The 17,476-nt window shown below is 44.9% G+C and overlaps 1 protein-coding gene across 1 annotated transcript in view; it reads right to left on the bottom strand.

The window, feature by feature from the left end:
* Positions 1-238: 238 nt before the first annotated feature.
* The window catches only part of ENPP6 (ectonucleotide pyrophosphatase/phosphodiesterase 6), a 91,865-nt gene continuing 74,627 nt past the window's right edge, over positions 239-17,476 (bottom strand). Inside the window, exons 7-8 of the mRNA XM_006916368.1 lie at positions 5,111-5,234; positions 239-605 (exon numbers count right to left, since the gene is read on the bottom strand). Coding sequence (XP_006916430.1) covers positions 400-605; positions 5,111-5,234 — 330 coding nt within the window. The 3' untranslated portion in view covers positions 239-399. The remainder of the gene's footprint in view (positions 606-5,110; positions 5,235-17,476) is intronic.

Raw genomic sequence — 17,476 nt, forward strand, 5'->3', positions numbered from 1 at the left:
TGGACAAGGCACAGACAAGGGCTTGCTCTGTGCAAAGCGGGGCAGAGCAGGGCCCAGGACGACCATGCAATATCCACTCAAAGGCGGTTTGCTGCAGGGCAAGCCCCTGCTCAGACAGTTCATTCAAGTTACTACATGAAAAGAAAGGAGAAAATGACATACAGTCAAACAAATGAAAAGCAAGATTTTCCTTACCTCCAGAAAAAATAAAGTTTGGATTTTCTGTCTTTTTTTTTTTTTTAAGAAGCAGGGATTTTCTGTATGGAATCATCCAAGAATAATATATTTATAATTTCTGTGGCCTTGACTGTGTTAATAAAACTATTATCCAAATAGAAAATGAAAACCTTTCCACTGCGGAGGTCGCTTGGCTGAGTGTTTGGGACAACAAAGGAGCAGCTAGTGAAACAGCAAGAGGAGAATCAAGGCCAGTACACAGCCGCTGGGCGGGACCGACAGAGCGGAGCCGGCCTGGCCCTTCAGCATGCACATCACCCTGGACCAGGACCCGTTATTGGGCAGAGGGGCGATGCCTGCCACGTTGCACATGACGTTGTAGACGTCCACGGATCGGATCGGAGCGGCTCTGAAGTTGGATTTGAAATCTGAAAGGGAAAGGCAAGCAAAGAAGTTGTCACAGTCACTCATCAGGCAGAGAGGGGCTGAGCCACACTGTGGAGGAATGACGCTCAGGATTTCAGGCAACTTTGGAACTGAAAATTCAGCTCTGTCCATGGGGTGTGGCCAAGTGATTGTGAACACGGAGGAGTATCTGGAAAGCTGCATGTGATGAAACAAAGTCACTTTCTGTGGCTCATGGAGATGAGTTTCTTTAAAAGACAAATCAGCAGACACACTGTCCTGTGTATAACTGTGCTCCCTTGTGACAGCAGAGCTTTCCTGCAGAGGCGGAAGGGCCACCTGAAGCTGCTCATTTCTGCAGAGTATTGGAGAGCAGGCTGGTCACAGACGTGTGACTGCCTTGCCGTGCTCCCCCAAACCCAATTTCACAGTACACTTATCTTCCAGAGTGCCTGTCTAGCAGGGGCTGGTTAGCCAGGGTGCCAGTTTCCACTGCAGAGGCCCCACATAAACTCAAGAACGTTTCTCCATTTTTTCTGCCACACTAGAGGTCCCAGGCTTGATGGAATGTGGAACTGTCCAGTTTCCCCTGTGCAGGCCAACTTGGAGCAACAGCAATGCTTTTCTAAATCCATTTGGAAGGTCAATTAACCATTCCCTGGGAAACTTTCACTGGCAGATAAAATAACTTAGCCAACTGTTAACTTAGTGAACAGGTGTTGGAGTTACAGAACAAGGGAAGGCTCTGGGAGGTCTAATGGAGTAGAGATTTGTGCTTCTACCCAGAGGCTGCACCAGACTCTGGCAGTGACATAGGCGTGTGAAGGGCAGAAGGGAGACTTCAATCAAGAGTGCACCTTCTCCTTCTCCACTGGAGGCAAATTAGATGCTGACCGCAAAGCGCTGGTTTGTTTAAGAGTGAATGTAAGAGTTTAGTCATGTACATAAGCAGTTTCACTTTTAGGTCCCAAACCAGAGCTTCCAACAAAATACCCCACGCTACACTGAGGTTGAATTCAAGAGGGAGATTTTATCCTTCAATAAAGGCCTGTGAATATGCTTCAGTCCATCTAAGATTTTTAAAGGAAATAGGAAGTTTGGGGGCTATAAAGCCATGTTTTCTATCTTAGAAAATAATCTTTTTAATTGTTTTGCTAAAATGGTCACATATACTTTATTTAAAAAGCAAACAGAAACCAAAGGCAACATGATCCAGAAGTGCCAACACCAAATTCTGATCTGTGTCAACTCTGAAATTATAAAATACGGGGAAAAAGTTGTATATGGAAAACTGCCACAGACTATGTTAGATCCAGGGCAAATGATGAGTTTTGCTCACTTTGAAGCATTTAAGAGGAATCCAGAATAAAGAGGCTCATCAGCTCTACAACAAACTGCAGCCATGTCAAGCGGGTAATGTTAGGAAACGGGCAGTAAAACAGTATCTAAATCATAGCTCCAAGCACGTTGTATATGCTCATTAAATGGTAGCTAGTACTATTAGCAAACGTGTAGAATAAATGTCCAGCTAAGGCAAACTGGATTGAAAATAATCATCCATAAATTCTCTGCCAGGTTCACTTTACTTTTGGGGCAGGGCGGATAAAGGTCAGCATCACCTCAGTGTGAAAATAATTTTAAAAACATCCCGAACCTCCCTGGAGAAGAAAATGTGGGAACTGGCCCAGGATGCCACCTCTTCTTAATGTCAAGGCAAATCGTATACTTAGATACAGATGGTGGTTGTTCTTCCCCAGAGACGATTAGCTGCAACCGGAGAAATGAATGGAGATGTTGCTCCTGTGACAGGGAAGTGAGTCCTCCCTCTCCTTCTCACCAGCCATGGACCTGGAATGTGACGATCATACCGCTCATCACACAGTAGCCTTGTCCCTGTCACGTGTGTCAAGGGGAGGCGTGTGTGGGTGGCAGACAAAGGTAAACCCAAGATATCCTTCCCCAGCCTTTCAAATACCCTCTTCTTTAACACTTGGCAAGAATATTGAGCTCTACAGACAAAAGTATTGGAGAAGACCATCTTTTTACTTTGAAAGTTAAAACCAAAGCCTGTGCACGTAAGCAGGAAGGAGAATTGGGTTTTCTTTCTCATTTCATCTGGGTTATGGCTTCTTCTTCGGCAGGGCTGGGACTTTGGGCCCCATGCAGGCAGGATCCAGGCTGGACTGAGAGCTTCTAGAAAATTCCTGGATAGCAAAACAGTATCTGATCCAATTTGGGAGGACCCAGCCAAGCTCCACTAGCTCAGGATGGCATTTTGAACCTGGATTGGGAATCCAAGTTATTCCCATGGGTTTAAATTTTGTGGATATTAAAACTGTTTTTCTTCAAGCGAGAAGGTTCTGCAGGCTCACGCGGTGCCTGGCCACCTTGGGCTGCTCCCTGAGTGAGGCTTGCTGGCTCACAGGCAGCTCACTGAATCACACTCCCGCTGCCTTATCGGGAGTGTGGAGTTCTCCGGGGCAAGATTAGGTTGTTCAAATTAGAAACTGGGATTAACCAGAGAGAGGCTATTTTCCAGAATGATTTCCTTTTCTCTTAGCTGGACCAGTCTGACTGACTTCTAAAACTATATGTGGGCAGCCATAATGATGCCCAGCTTCCTCCCTAAGCGAGAAGCACATACAATTAATCAGGAGGGATGTACCTTTATCTCGAAGTGCAGCTAGATAGCTATGAATGGCCTCGCTCTTAAATTTTCTTCTGAGTAAACAGCTAGTGTGTAAAGCTGTTCAATCTTTCATGAGAATTGGAGCCAGAAACGTGATGGTTCGCGGGAGGCTCTCAAGGCTGTATCTGCCTGGAAACATTTTTGCAATTAGCCCAGTCCATTTTCATCAGGGGTCGTCTTTCTGTCTATAAAAGACTTAGGCTTTTAGTTTTAAAGGAGCATGTGATGGAGGCCTTTGTTAATGGACAAATTCTCCCCACTGAATTTAGCTCTAAGCTAATGCAGCTTCGGGTAATTCTTTTAAACATTTTGGTTTGAGGCTCGATTTGCTTCTACTTTAAAATATGCCTACGACACTTGCTCATAAACACTCCTTCAACTGACAACTGTTTTGTATTCACGATCTTTTCTCTCTCTGGGGACAGAGGAGGTGATGCTTTTGAATGAAAGCCCAGCTATCTGATGGTCTCCCATCTAAAGGCCGTGGCCCTGGAATGTCTCCAACCTAATCTAGCAGTTGACCTCAACGAAGTCCTCAGGGCACCATCACTAATTCGTTTAGCTTTGAGCTTCGCAGATCTGACCTGGCTCAGCCATCAGGGAGCACTGGTAACTATTATTGGTTGATGGCAACATGTTGGGCATCCTCTGCACTCTGCCTCTGGCCAACGTCCTAAACCCAGTCAGGGCTTTATAAATGCTTGCAGCTACTGGTTCTGACGCTTCCTTCAGGATTGGGAACTTGAATCACAATTGGACCAAAATATTCCCTAAGCCGAGGTTTCCCGAGGCCGCCACGGAGGGCACAGAAACAGACACCTCATGGCTCTCGGCAGCTGCTTGGTGGTAAGTTGAGTGGCTCACGGCAGGCGGGTTGACTTGTCTTCGTCTTGCTGCATTGAGAAGAACAGGGCGTCTAGGTATAATCTCTAATTTATGATTTGATAAACATCCAGAAATGCGGATATGAAGGTAAGCTTATTATATTTAACAGGGAGGGCGGATACGCTGCTCTTCTTTCACCGTATGAAAGAAGAGCAGCGTATTGGCCAGTCACTGATGGATGACGGCTACCGAATGCTTTTCATCCCGTTTTTTTTTTTTTTTTTGAAAGAAGAGGATGTTTAGGTAATACTATGATATTCAGAGTGTTTGATAAACTTTCCCAAAATGTGAATTTACAGTGCTCAATCCATGAAAGCCAATGACCAAACACGCCCTCTTTACCCCACCTCTCTTCCAGCCTTAGGAAGTTGTTTGGTCAAGGAAGGCACAGTAAATTTGCTTCCGTCCGAGGCATCCCTAGTCATTCTGGCTCATTCTCAAAGTCAGTCTCCCGGTCATTTCCTAGCTTGCCCTTGAGCACATCCCTGCTTCTGACCGGGTCCTAAGCCAAATGACCTCCACAGAGGTGGGTGCTCTAGACAGGGAAGAATTGTGGGAGAGTCAGACCCCGTGAAGCAGTCACGTCAATTTTGAGACTCACAGCTGTCAGCAACTTGGTGCCTGATAAGCTTTCCTGGACATCAGATAGCTGTGAAATAACATTTTGATGAATTAAGTAAAAAATGAATCATGAACATGTGGAATACATTTTCTTCGTTGCACTCAAGATTTAAAATTTACAAGGAAAACTATTTGGCCACATTTGCCAAACCCAAGAAGCATTTGAAAGCAAGCCAGCAAAAATGTCTCATGGAGACCGGCTGGGTTTGCTCAGCTTTGCTCATAAAGAGGGTTCATAAAAAAATCACGCCAGCCTTTACTAGCGCCGTAAGCCCATGGAGACACTTCCTTGGGAATGGATGACTAAGAGAATTTGGTCATTTCCCCACCTACCAGGTCCAAAGGCCAAGAAGATGCCCCTCATATCCATGAGCTCGTTGTCATATCCATGCCACCCACGCTGCCAGCCTTCCCTCTTGCCAGTGCTGTTCATCCAATATGGAAGCATCTCTCGATTCTGAAACCAAGCAAGACAATTACATCTCACTGTGTCACAACAATAGTGATCAGTGAGCATCTGGTCCACACCATCACCCAATGTGGGGACCCCTTCTCAACATTGGGGTCATCCAGCCTTGATCACTTCCTACGTTAGGTAGCTCAGACCTTTGTAGCGAGCCCATTAATTTGCCAAAGGGCTCTAGTTATGAAGGTATTTTCTTACATTGAGCTGAACTGTACCTCATAATCAGTTTTAGAACCACTAAATATAGCATGTTAGCGACAGAAAGGAACATAAAGTGTTTCTGTGGTATAATGAAAAATATATTTGGCCTTTCTCCCAGGTTCCTGGCACAGAGCTCTTAAAACCCTTGGAATTTCCTGAGTGATAGGCATGCTTTTTGTTATTCATAAGGAGCCCCTTTCTTCCACACCTGAGTTTGTGCCAGTAGATGACTTTTGGGGTTAAGGTGGCAGAGACTAGATAGCTTCAGGACAGAGACTGGTGACTGGAAAAACCAACCACCTGATTAGAGGGTTAGAAATTTCAACCTCATCTCTGACCTCTAAGGTTGAGTTCAGTCACGTGGCCAATGATTCAATCACTTGTGCCTGCACAATGAAACCGTGTATAAGACCCTGGAACAAAGCGGCCAGAGAGCTCCTGAACTAATGAAAATGCTGATGTGCCGGCCGGGTGCACCCAAGGAGAACGTGGGTGCTGTGCCCCTCACCCCATGTATGTCCTCCATTTGGCTGTCCTGAGCTGAATCCCTTATAATAAAACTGTAACCATAAGTATAGCACCTTTCTGCGTTCTCTGATTCATTCCGGTGAACTATCAAACCTGAAGGGGATTGTGAGAACCCTCAAATTTGTAGCCAAGTCAAACACAAGTGTGGATAAGCTGGGGACCCGGGACTTACGGCTGGCATCTGAAGTGGGGCAATCTTGTGAGACCGAACCCCTTAATATGTGGGGGCTGCTCTAACTCCGGGTTGTTAGTGTTAGAATCGAATTGAATGGTAGGAAACCCAATTGCCGTCAGAGAATTGTTGGAAAACGCAGCGTCTAATCTAATCACCTCATTTTTCTAGCAGAGTCTTTGAAACCCAGAGGCGGTCCACTCACAACCAGCCGGATGCTCTTTACGCCCCATCCCACCTCTCTTCTAGCTCCACCCTCAGGAGTGGCTCAGAATAAACAGTCGTCTCCTCTCCGTTTGGTCGAATGTTCGAAGACGGGCACTCATGCTCCTGGAATTTAGGCCCTGTAATTCTTCATTTCCTTCAGCCGTCCTTCATTTGGGGTGAGTTCCAGAACCATCACTTCCCTGTCACCCTTCTTTCTTTCAGAACTAAATTTTCTTTGACTGCAGGTGCTCACTTGTGAGCCAAAAGGCTTAAAGGTCTTATGAATCCTGAGGCGGCTCTAGCCAGTTGGCCACGCCTGAGTCCTTCAGACTAACCATTCATTCCTGGTATTCCAATAATGTTCTTCCTAAGCAGGGTTTAATATAACAAGTATTTCAAATGCAGGAGGTAGAAATGACTGATAGTGATGAATGACCAGAATCAAAACAGCTAACGTGCCAGCAGCTCTCAGGTTGCCCCACAAGACTTGTAATAGTCCAGTGTAGTTAGTGCGCCATACAGTTCACTAAGAGCCAACACTGACATTCACTTAATCGTCACGGCATCCCAGTGTGGATCATATTATTTTCCCCACTCTGTAGCTGAAGAAACACAGGCACAGAGAGGTTAACTGACACTCTTAAAGTCACACAGCTGTTGAGAGTTAGGGCTGGGATTGAAACCCAGGTACTCTGTCTCCTGGTCCTTGTGCACCTTTTACGACCTGCGGCCAGAGGTCATTGCAGTGCTCCTTCTAGCCCTGGACAGTGGGGTGTCCCCCTGCCCCTTGCCTCCTCACTGAGTGGTGGTCAGTTACAAAGTACAGAGAAGAGATTTTGGAATTGGATTGGCGTGGGGTTAAATCCACTTTGCCACCTTCCAGCTCTGTAATCCTGGGCAAGCTACTTAGCTTCCTTGAGCTTCTGTTTCCTTACTGAGCGTGACAATACCTGCCTCGCAGAGTTTTTGGAGGAGGACGTGACTATGCTAAATACCTGCCAAACAATAGGTGGTCGCTAAATGACTGCGGATGGTCACCAGGTGTACTGGTTATGGGGCAAGGCGCTCCGGTCATATGCGGCGAGGCAGTGATGGTTGAGCTCTCCTTTGCTTGTTTAGCTGTCATATCGCGTTGCACACCCATCTAGAGTCTCACCCCATAAATCGCTCCTTGGCATTTCTGCTTTCCAAATTGCACTATTTCATTGACTCTCGTTTCCTGAATTTCCATCATCCCTTGTCCCTCCTTCTCCAGCTGTAGCTCGTATTTTTCCATGGGAATGTTTTTATTAACTTATTGCCATTTCCAGCTTGTTATACTGTGTTGTTCTTTATCTGTCTGTGGCGACGATCACAGCACATCCCGATTTAGCTTCGTCAGCTCATTTACTGTGTCGCTTCCTCTCTCACAGTCTACGAAGCAGTGATTCCTGAAGCACTAGGTAGGACATTTTGTTCTTAACGACTTCACTAAATTACGAACCCCGTAGACATATGTACCCCATGACATAGGGACAGGTGAAAAGGAGACCAAGACCGATTACCTGATTTAAAAATTCCACTCCGAATTCCACAAATATAGCATACAGCAATGAAAATCTCAGCCCTGAAAGTAATTGGGGATCTGTCTGATCATAGGTAAATCCACTAGTTTTTATTCAAGTGACAAGCTGCTCTAGTGAAACAATTGTTCTGATTGATTTTAAAAATAATAATAATAAAATGGCTGGCTGGCTATATGAGAAGCTAATCATTTTGTCTAAGTGATTGAATGGAATTACATATACAGCCTTAATTTCAAAATGACGCATTGAATGATTTTCTTCCTCTTCCTTTCCTACCTAGTAGCTTTCACCATCTTCATACCGTACCCCACATTATCCTCCCACGTTCTTACATATGAGGTGGTACTGATGAAGTGTGGGTCACAGGCCTCTCAGCCCTCAGAGCAAGAATCCCAGGCAGCAGATCCTGAAGCTCCTGGTTGAGGAGCCTGACCCCATCTTGACCATATCAGGTCTAGGGACTGCCACATAGTGCCACCTAGTGACATCCTAGGGAGGTGCCCTAGGCATGGATAGAGGAGTAGGGTGTGTGTGTGTGTGTGTGTGTGTGTGTGTGTGTGTGTGTGTGTGTTTAGAGAGGGAGGAGGGGAACACCCCTAAGTTTAGGTCACTAAAAAAGTTGAACCCATTGTAGGGTGGGCAGCCAATTTATATAAGCTGCAGGAAACACTGGGTCCTTCCACAACATCAGTGGAAGTCCCAGATAAGAGACCTGCCTGCAAAGGGTGGTTTCCCACTAATAAAAAGGAGGGACGCCACTCTTTGAAGGCAGTGAAAGAATGGGGTGTCTTTCATTGGTGAGAGGAGACCCAAGCAAGGTCCAGCACGTGGGAGGAGGCAATGATTTACGAGGCTATTTATTCAGCTCAGCGTACAGGTACTGAGCTTGGAATCTGCCAGTTGCTCTGCTAAGATTTCTAGTGGTGGGGCTACAGATGAGGAGAGCAGTTCCTTCACCTAGAAGTCCTCATATTTAGTGAGGAAAGAAAAGAGGTTCTAGCTTCCCTGTGTGTTTCCTGAGCAAGCCAGGACCAGGAGTGGGCATCCTGTGTCTGGATCAGTGAGGTAGGTTTAAGCACTGAGGAGGCCTTGGACTTGAGAAGAAGGAGGAGGAGCCCTGTGGGAAGAATCATGGTCAGTGGGGATGGGGCTGTGTGTGTGTGTGTTATGTGGTGTGGTGTGTGTGCATGTGTGTGTGTGGGTGTGTGGTACGTGTGTGTGTGTATGTGTGTGTTATGTGATACGGTGTGTGTGCGTGTGTGTGTGCATGGTATGTGGTGGTGTGTGTGTGTGTGTGTGTGGTGTGGCGGGGGTGGGTATGGATGAGTGCATGTAGCCATGGAGAGCCACAGAGGCCACATAGGAATCTCTAAAAAAAAGGGTGGTTGGGTACCGAGGTCCCCTAGTAACGGGACCCTTGGGAATTTTGTTAGTGGAGAAGGTCTGACACAGAGAAGGCCTTGAGAGGCAAGGAGGCCTGGTATGACCTCATACGAGAAAAACATCCGAAGAAAGCAGCCATTAGAGTGAGCTTGTTGGCAAGAGTGAGAGGAACTGTGAATTTTCTGCTCTCAGGTGCCTACCTGAGGTTGTGCCAATCAAATAGGGTGATCGACTGTCCCAGACCGCCTGGACGGAAGGGGTTCCAGGGAGGTGAGACTTTTAGTTTTAAAACCGGGACAGTCCTAGGCAAACAAGGACAAGCTGATGACTCTACAAGGAACGCTCTCTTGGGAATTTAAATAAAATCCTCACCAAGCCTAATTCGCTCAGCACATCCAGGGCCTTCCGGAACCCTCTGCCCTGCACATGGGTGGGGAGCAGTGCCAGGACCCTCCTTGATGAGCCACTGAACTAGTTAATCACTTCTAACGAGAAGGAACCCAAAATGGCTCCACACAAAGAAACACTATGAGAAACGGTTGAGTTATGATGTTTATAGGCTTTTGTTTTTTCACTTCAGTCAGTGCCTGCGTTATACCTTGGTGTCCGCACGCTACTACCAGCTGACCCTGAAAAGGCCCATCATAAACTCTCTTGAATTTGAGAAGCCAGGGAAATGTCTATGAAATAAGAGTTATAGTTTCTAAACCAGGTCTTTGTCTTCATCACATTCAGCGTTAAAAAAAAAAAAAAAAAAAGTAACATCCACTGTTTACTTCCAAATCAGCAAACTAGTTAATGATTTTTTCAACACTTGCCTGGATGCTTCTCTTTGAATTTACCATTTTAGGATCTTTTATGGCGCTGAGCGCTGAGATGTCTGGGGATAGAGACAGAAACGGGATAGGGCTGGGAGTGAAGGTAACGGAGGAAGGAGGGTTGGAAGGACACAGAGGAGCAGGAAGGAGCTTCACATCTGTACTCATGATTGTTTGCACATGGCCAAGGTACTTTCTTTGGCAATTTCTCAGGGTACTTGTTTTTTATTGTTGTGTTTTCGAAATACATTAGCACATCTATTTCTCGCCCATTCTTTCTGATTTCCCCCTCAATGTAGATCAGAAAATGGTTGCTAAGCCACAGAGAAAAATACTCCTAAGGAGCCAGGAGGGCCACCAGCTGCTGGGACATCTGGACTCCAGCTCTTGCCCTGCACCCCGAAATGACTTCTCACGGGGCAGCTGAGGATGTGCAAATTCATCTGTCCTTTGTTGATTCCTTCTCTGGCCTGAGGAGCTGCTGGGGACCTCTTCTGCTTTCTCCTGTTCTGTCTGGGTGACTTCCACTCCAGGTCACCCCATGGAGTCCATGGCAGGTACAACCACCTCAAAACACAGAGCACCCGCTGTTTACACTGCTGCATCCCAATCTGGCCATGCAGAGATTGCCTTGAGCTTATCCCGGGCCCCACTTTTGGGTACTGGCATTCAGTAGGTCAAGGTGAGGTGGGAATCTATCTTTTTAATTTATTCCCTCCCCCAACCCAGGTGACTGGGATGCATCGTCAGGCCTTGAAGCCCCTGGAAGGCATTACCTGGCATCTTTCATGTGCCATGTTAAATGATGATTCATCCTTTCCTGAGGCCACTTTGTGTTTACACTGCACTACTATGCTGAGTTTGTGTTTTAGGACCACACAGGCTGCTTTCCAAGGCAGGAACCAGTGAGCCCTATTGGCTTTTTCGGCAGGCATCCAGTCTCATTGGCCGGTGCCCGTGGGGTCTTGTTTATTAAACACTTTGACTATCACCCCTTCTTTCAACCACTAATAGTACAGTTCTTCCTGGGAAGTGGAGGCAGAGACCCCAAGTTTCTCCCTCCCTCCTTTGATGAGGCATCTCACCAGATCTTCAGGCCACTGAGAAACACAACTGAAACCTGGTCAGATTAAAATCAATAAAACCTGAACACCTATCTAGATGCGTGAGCGGTCTAATAAACATTAAGTCTACTTTATTCTCCTAGGACACGATTATAACTGGAACCTCCCAGCTCCCCAAAATGCAATAAACTTCTGACGTCATCTCAGGCTGAAAGGGACACGCAATAACATGCAAGTCGGGTTGGGGGGGCTTCAATTAAAACTCTTGTGGAAGTGACAGCAGTTGGGTTGGCTCTGGTGGCTTTGCTGCTAGGGTTAAGGTTGAACTACGGTTTCTATTACAAACCCCTGTTTCTTAGATTCTGTGGCATTGCTATTTTAAATTCTCCTCCAGAGAGGCTTCCTTTTGACATGACTCCTCGGAGCCCTGTGGGACAGGCGGTTATAAACCTTAAGATGTGTGTTTGCCACATGCCACGGAAAAGCGATGTCCCTCTAACAGTTTCTCTTTCTCTGCCTTAGAAGCTGCCTCTTTTCAAAACAGAATTTAATCGCACAGGCCTCAGGCCCCAGTCTGACCCGGGAAAGCCCACTGCCACACATTGCCTAATCCTTGAAATGAAAAACGCCAGACTGCAAAACCAGCGGGGATCAGGAGAAACGGAGGTCCTTGGAATAGAGAGAAGTATTGGAGGAGAGCGCAGAGAGGATGGGGTTTCTTTTTCTCTCTTTTTTCCCTCCAGGATCTTGTTTCCTGAAGTGCGCCAAGGGCGAGGAGGGTATGCATGTGCTCTCACACGGCCTTCGCAGACGGCCCTAATCACGGCCAGGAAGCAAGCAGCTTCCAGCACTCGACGCCCGGCTTCCTGAAGCCCAGTCAGCCAGGCCTGGACAGCTCCACTCCAGCTGCCACGAAAACTCAGGAGCCACGGTTCCCAGATTGTCTTGATTTCCCCAAATATTTTGGGTCCAGGCCTAACTGTCATTCATCCACAGGCCTTAGAATTGAGCCTGGCATTTCATATCCATTGCCAGTTTTCAAAATAAATCTTTCCTCCGAAGACAAATATTCCCTCCTTTAGAAGCATGGGCCCGAATTGGTTGCATTTCTCTCTCCTCAAACAAGAGTCTAGAAGATTAGCAATGAAATGCCATGTTTCACAATATTTCACCAGATTCTGAGCATGGTGGCTACCTTTTTGAGCATGGTGGCGTGAGGTCGACACTCTAGGAGAGGCCACAGGAATTAACCCGTGAAGCTGAGGGGACTAGAGAGGGCTCATGTATCCTGCTTTTGGGCTCCAACCATGGGCTAACAGAAGTTAGGATAATTTCCATTAGTGGTTTCAACACCTTTTCTCTGTAGAAATCTCTTCTAGGGCTACTAATAATTATCCAAAGTTATGGTCCCAACTTAGCTTTCCTCTGTTTACTTCGTTACTGATTTACAAACCTACAAAGTGAATAACCTGTCAAACCAATAATTAACTGTCTCCATATTTATTAATAAACAATTCTTATTCCACACACATATTCTGAGCCTCGGCCATATACTAGTTTTTATGGAGGAAAATGAAGATTAAGATGCCTCAGATTTGACCTCAAGGAGCTTCCACACTAAGAAGGAAGAGTACAAAAGTAAACAAACATAGCACCCAGGGGAGCGATTCACGGTTTTATGAAAATTCCAAGATGGAGGAAATTAGGGAGGAGTTGGGTGTTTCATGGAAGAGGTGGAATTTGAGTTGGGCTTAAAGGACAGCTGGGAGTCAAGAAGGAGATGCACCCTAAGCAGAAGTATGACTATTTATTAGGATGATTGGTGTCTCTGAAACTGTAGGGTGTAGGCTTGGGGGCGGAGAGCATGAAGCATGCTGGGAGAGCAGTTACCTCTCCCCAACCACCTAATTCCTAGCATTTCTGTCTTGCACTACAAAAATCATTTTCACAAGCATGACAAATCTGGTTCGTGTATGTGCAAATCACCCATGTTGGCAATAGGGAAGGACAGAGCCAGGGGTTAAGAAGAGAAAAAGGAAGTGAAGTGAACAGCTGAGCTAGTCTAGAGGTTTATGCAGTTTGACATCAGCAAGGAAAAAAAATAAATGACAGTTTTAGAACTTCTGTTTCTGCTGGTGTGAAGAAGCTGAGACTTATCTGGGAACCAGAAGGGTGAGTCTGTAACTCCAAAACATGAAATTAGGAATACATTGAACATTTTGATGAAAGATTTGGAAAATCTGTGGAGAACTGGATGGACTGTGGGCTTACTGGTTTTATCTGGGTTCAATTCCTGGCTTTGTCAGTCCTAGCTTTGTAACGTTAGGCAAGACACTTAAAACTCTGAGCCTCAGTTAACTCAGTAAATCGAAATACGATATCCACAATGCAGAGATAGTAACCAAGAGATATTTAATTCAAGATAGCTATTACTGCTGTTGTTATTGTTGGCCATAGTTCTGAAAAAAAATTTTCTTGATATATTTATTATCTACAAAATGTAAAATAGCTTGATGCACGTGTCATTGAAACTTTTAGGGGGTGGTAGAAAAGGGCTCATTCTTAAGCTTCTAACGATCCATGATAAATGAACATTATTTTTACAGTACTCATTATTATTAATTAAAGGCGTAGGAAATAACACTGATAGTCTCTGTATTTAGTGAGTGAATAAGAAATGTAAGAACTTTGGAGAAACTGCTCACATCCTCAGTTCCTCAACTCTGCTTCATTTGTGGGTGGTGAGTTATATCACGCTGAGGATTATGGATCCTGATGCTCCCCTGCTAAAATTCTCTGTGGTTTTCCATTGCATTTAAGATAAAATACTGTCTTTCCCATGACCCGGTCCACTCACCTGGGCAGCCTCATCCACCTCACTTTCCCTCTCCTCACTCCCCACAATCAGCCACTTGGTCCATTCTGTCGGTGCCTCTAATTCTCTAAGCTCTGTCTCTCCCACTTCAGATTCTGCAAGCATCCCTTGGCCTGGAAAGTGACCCCTCTCTCTCTGCCTGTTCAATGACCTCTCATTCTTCAGGTTTCAGCCTCGAGGTCACTTTCTCAGAGAGACCTTCTGCCCCCTCATCTGCAGTGGATTCCCTCTCCTCCCAGACAGCCTCTTCCAGAATATTCTTTTCTCATCATCATACTTAGCACAATTTGTAATTGCACCTTTATTGGTTTATACGACCTGCATGTTTATTTAATATTTGACTCCTTCCCTAGGCTGCAAGCTCCATGAAGGCAGGAGCTCCCAGCGGCTCCTTACTCTAATTGAAGTTCAAATTTTGCTGGGTTATATGGAGGAGGCACTCATCGAGTATTTGTTGAATGTAGCAGTTGATAATTTAGATAGTACATGGATTTTAAGGTGGAGGATAGAAGAGTATTCTTGAGTTTGGCGGGAATGACCCGCCGTATTTCTCCACTCTGTAGTTTGCTGTGCTGTTCTTGACTATCCCATATGCCAAGGACATTCAGTGTTGCTGGACCTGCTTCCTGAGGCCCCTTGGAACACTCTAGACATTGTGACAACCAGTCTGCCCCAGCCCCACTCCAAGCGCCCTCTGGGGGAGGGATGGGTGTAGAGCATGGGTGAGTGAACCGTACTGCTGGGAAATCTTGTGGGCTGGGAGAGCGGGGCCAGCTTGTTTGAGGCTCAAACGCTCAAGTGAAGAGTGTGACCCTTATTCCTCAGCAAGGACAAGCAATGGGAAGGTTTCCAGAGGACAGTGGCTAAATCTTAGGGAGACAGAGGAGGCGGCAGCATGAGTTAGGAAGCCTTATTTCCTTCTTGGCAGGTGTGATGGGCTAGGGCTTGACCTGTGCAGAAGGCTGGGTTTTTTCATGTCTTCGTGTTGAGTCCTCTGGTAACATGAGCACCTTCAGATTTCTGCACTTGCAGGAGAGGAGGCCAGGAAAGCACCAACAGTGCTTGGAAATCCAGTCTGTACGTTAAAGAATGTGGAGCAGAAGCAAACTGCAGGGAGCCACTGTGCAATGAGCTGTTTTTACGAGGCAACATCGGTGGTCACACCGGATTAAACGTGCAGTTCCAGGTAACAAATTAAATCTGTTTCTCTATCTCTATCTTTTTCAGGGACGGTTCTCTAAGCAACCATTAAAAGAAAAATAAAAAAACTAACTCAGTTAAGTCTTCCTGTTAGAGCAGCTGGCTGCCTTAGAGTCTGCAAAACTTTAACTGGTGGCAAAAAGTTGGTTTTTATATGGGAATGGTATTTTTGCCAAGGAAGTAAAATCGTGCTCGTTTATGTGATAGCAGCTGAAGAGAGAAAGGAAGGAGAGATGGGATTCTATTTTATTGGCCCCCAATCAGCATCGATTTGTCCTTACTCAACCGTTTTCTTGTTCATGGCTAAACCAGAAAAAAGACTCTTCTGCCATCCAAACCCAGACCCAGAGAAGACACTTGCATCTCTGAGAATTTTGCGCTATTGTTGATGCAAAATATAATCCAGCACAGGACTAGCAACACGTGTGCTGTGCACTAGGATGTAGGGTCTTCTTTTACCATGTTGGGAGATTTTGCAAATGGAATGTGGGAGATTAATAGCCCAGGCACAGAGGCTATAGGATGGAGTTTTCAATTCTCTCCAGTCAAGGGAGTATAATAAAGAACAGAAAGATGTAAAAGAAAAAAGTCTAAGATGGTGAGAAAGGGCGCTCATTTTTAGGATTTTTTAGAAGACGAATTAATGTAATCTCAATGTTATATCAAAGTAGAATCAGAAATTATCATTTTCACATTTGAGTCTTAAAAATAAAAATACATAATTTCAGAGATAGGAGTAAAATGATGAAAGTATTCAGTCTATGGAACTAAGGTATAAAAAGGAGTGACTGTAAGATACCTAAATTTATCTCGGGATTCAGGGACAACCATGATTTTTCAGAGAAACATTTGCGATGGTATGTTATGGACATCATAAGTTACATTAATATCATTGATTGTCCTTTTCGAGTTGGCTGCTAGGAAGTTCAGAATCATATTTGTGTTCCATTTTATGTTGTCGTGTGTTATTTTCAAGACTAGAATTAGAGATAGTAACTAGGAAGTATTTAATTCAAGATAGCTGTTACTTCATAATATTGTTGACCAAAATTTTAAGAAGAAATATTTTTGATAGATTTGTTATCTGGAAAAGATAATAACTTGTGTTTATTTCACTGACACTATGGGGGAAAAGTCATTCTCAAGTTTCTAATGAGCCAGGCATGATAAATGAAGATTAGTTTTATAATATCCATTATCAGCAATTAAAGCTGCGAGATAACATTGATAGTCACTATATTTCGTGGGTTAACACTAATCTTTCAGAACTAATCTTATTTTTTTCACATCTTATATATCTTCTGATTTCTTTTTTTTAAAAAATTTCTGCTTCAAGTATTTTAAAAATTACTTAAATCTCTTTTTTGAAATAATTATATATTTTTAAAAAGCTGTCCAAGTGATTGTCAATAGTTAGGCATTCTTTCTTTTTGTTCTTGTGGCTTCTCCTTCCTCCTTAAACCGTACAATGAAATAACAGGTAGTCCTAGTTCTGATCTATGCAAACAAATATATGTATGTGTGTGTGTATTCGTGTGATACATACAAAAGTAGCATGATATATGATATTATATATAAAATATAACATGCAGTTGCCATATGGCTTCACCCTCAGAAGACACTGGAATTTGCCAGTTTCCAGCAAGGGAGCAGGTACTTGGACCCTCGGCAGAGTGAAGGGTATTTTGGGATACAGAAGAGGGTGCAGAGCCAGGAGCAGGGAAGACAAGACCAGAGTTGTCACTGGGCTTTCTGAGGGTGCCCCCACTATCAGAATGTTGGAGTTGGCACACTTTGTCCTTGCTCTCCTCCCACCTCCTTTCTTTGCTATTCTAAGTTTCAAGGACCTAGTCTGCCTAATCCCCAGCCCCTGTATCACTGTCATCTTGTGAGTGTGGCCCGCTGGTCCGCACTTCAGCACAGTACCCCAAAGTGGATCCAAGGCAGGAATTTTCTAGCCACATGGGTGAGTTGACTGATGATAACGAAGGGGAAATTTGCTTTTGGGTTCTGGGCAGAAGCAGATTTACAGTGTAGTTAAAGGAGCTTAAGCATCAGGGCTTCTCACTCGCATAGGTTTCTTACAGGTCTCTGCACGTAAATTTTTATATTAATGATTATGTGTTTTTTTCTTAAAGAGAGACACCCCACTCCCAAATTTTATTGTCAGAGTCTGACAAAACCTGTATCTGCCTCTGATTCTGCGATATAGACTTTGCT

The sequence above is a fragment of the Pteropus alecto genome, unplaced genomic scaffold (assembly GCF_000325575.1).
Source record: "Pteropus alecto unplaced genomic scaffold, ASM32557v1 scaffold24, whole genome shotgun sequence".
Classification (NCBI taxonomy): domain Eukaryota; kingdom Metazoa; phylum Chordata; class Mammalia; order Chiroptera; family Pteropodidae; genus Pteropus; species Pteropus alecto.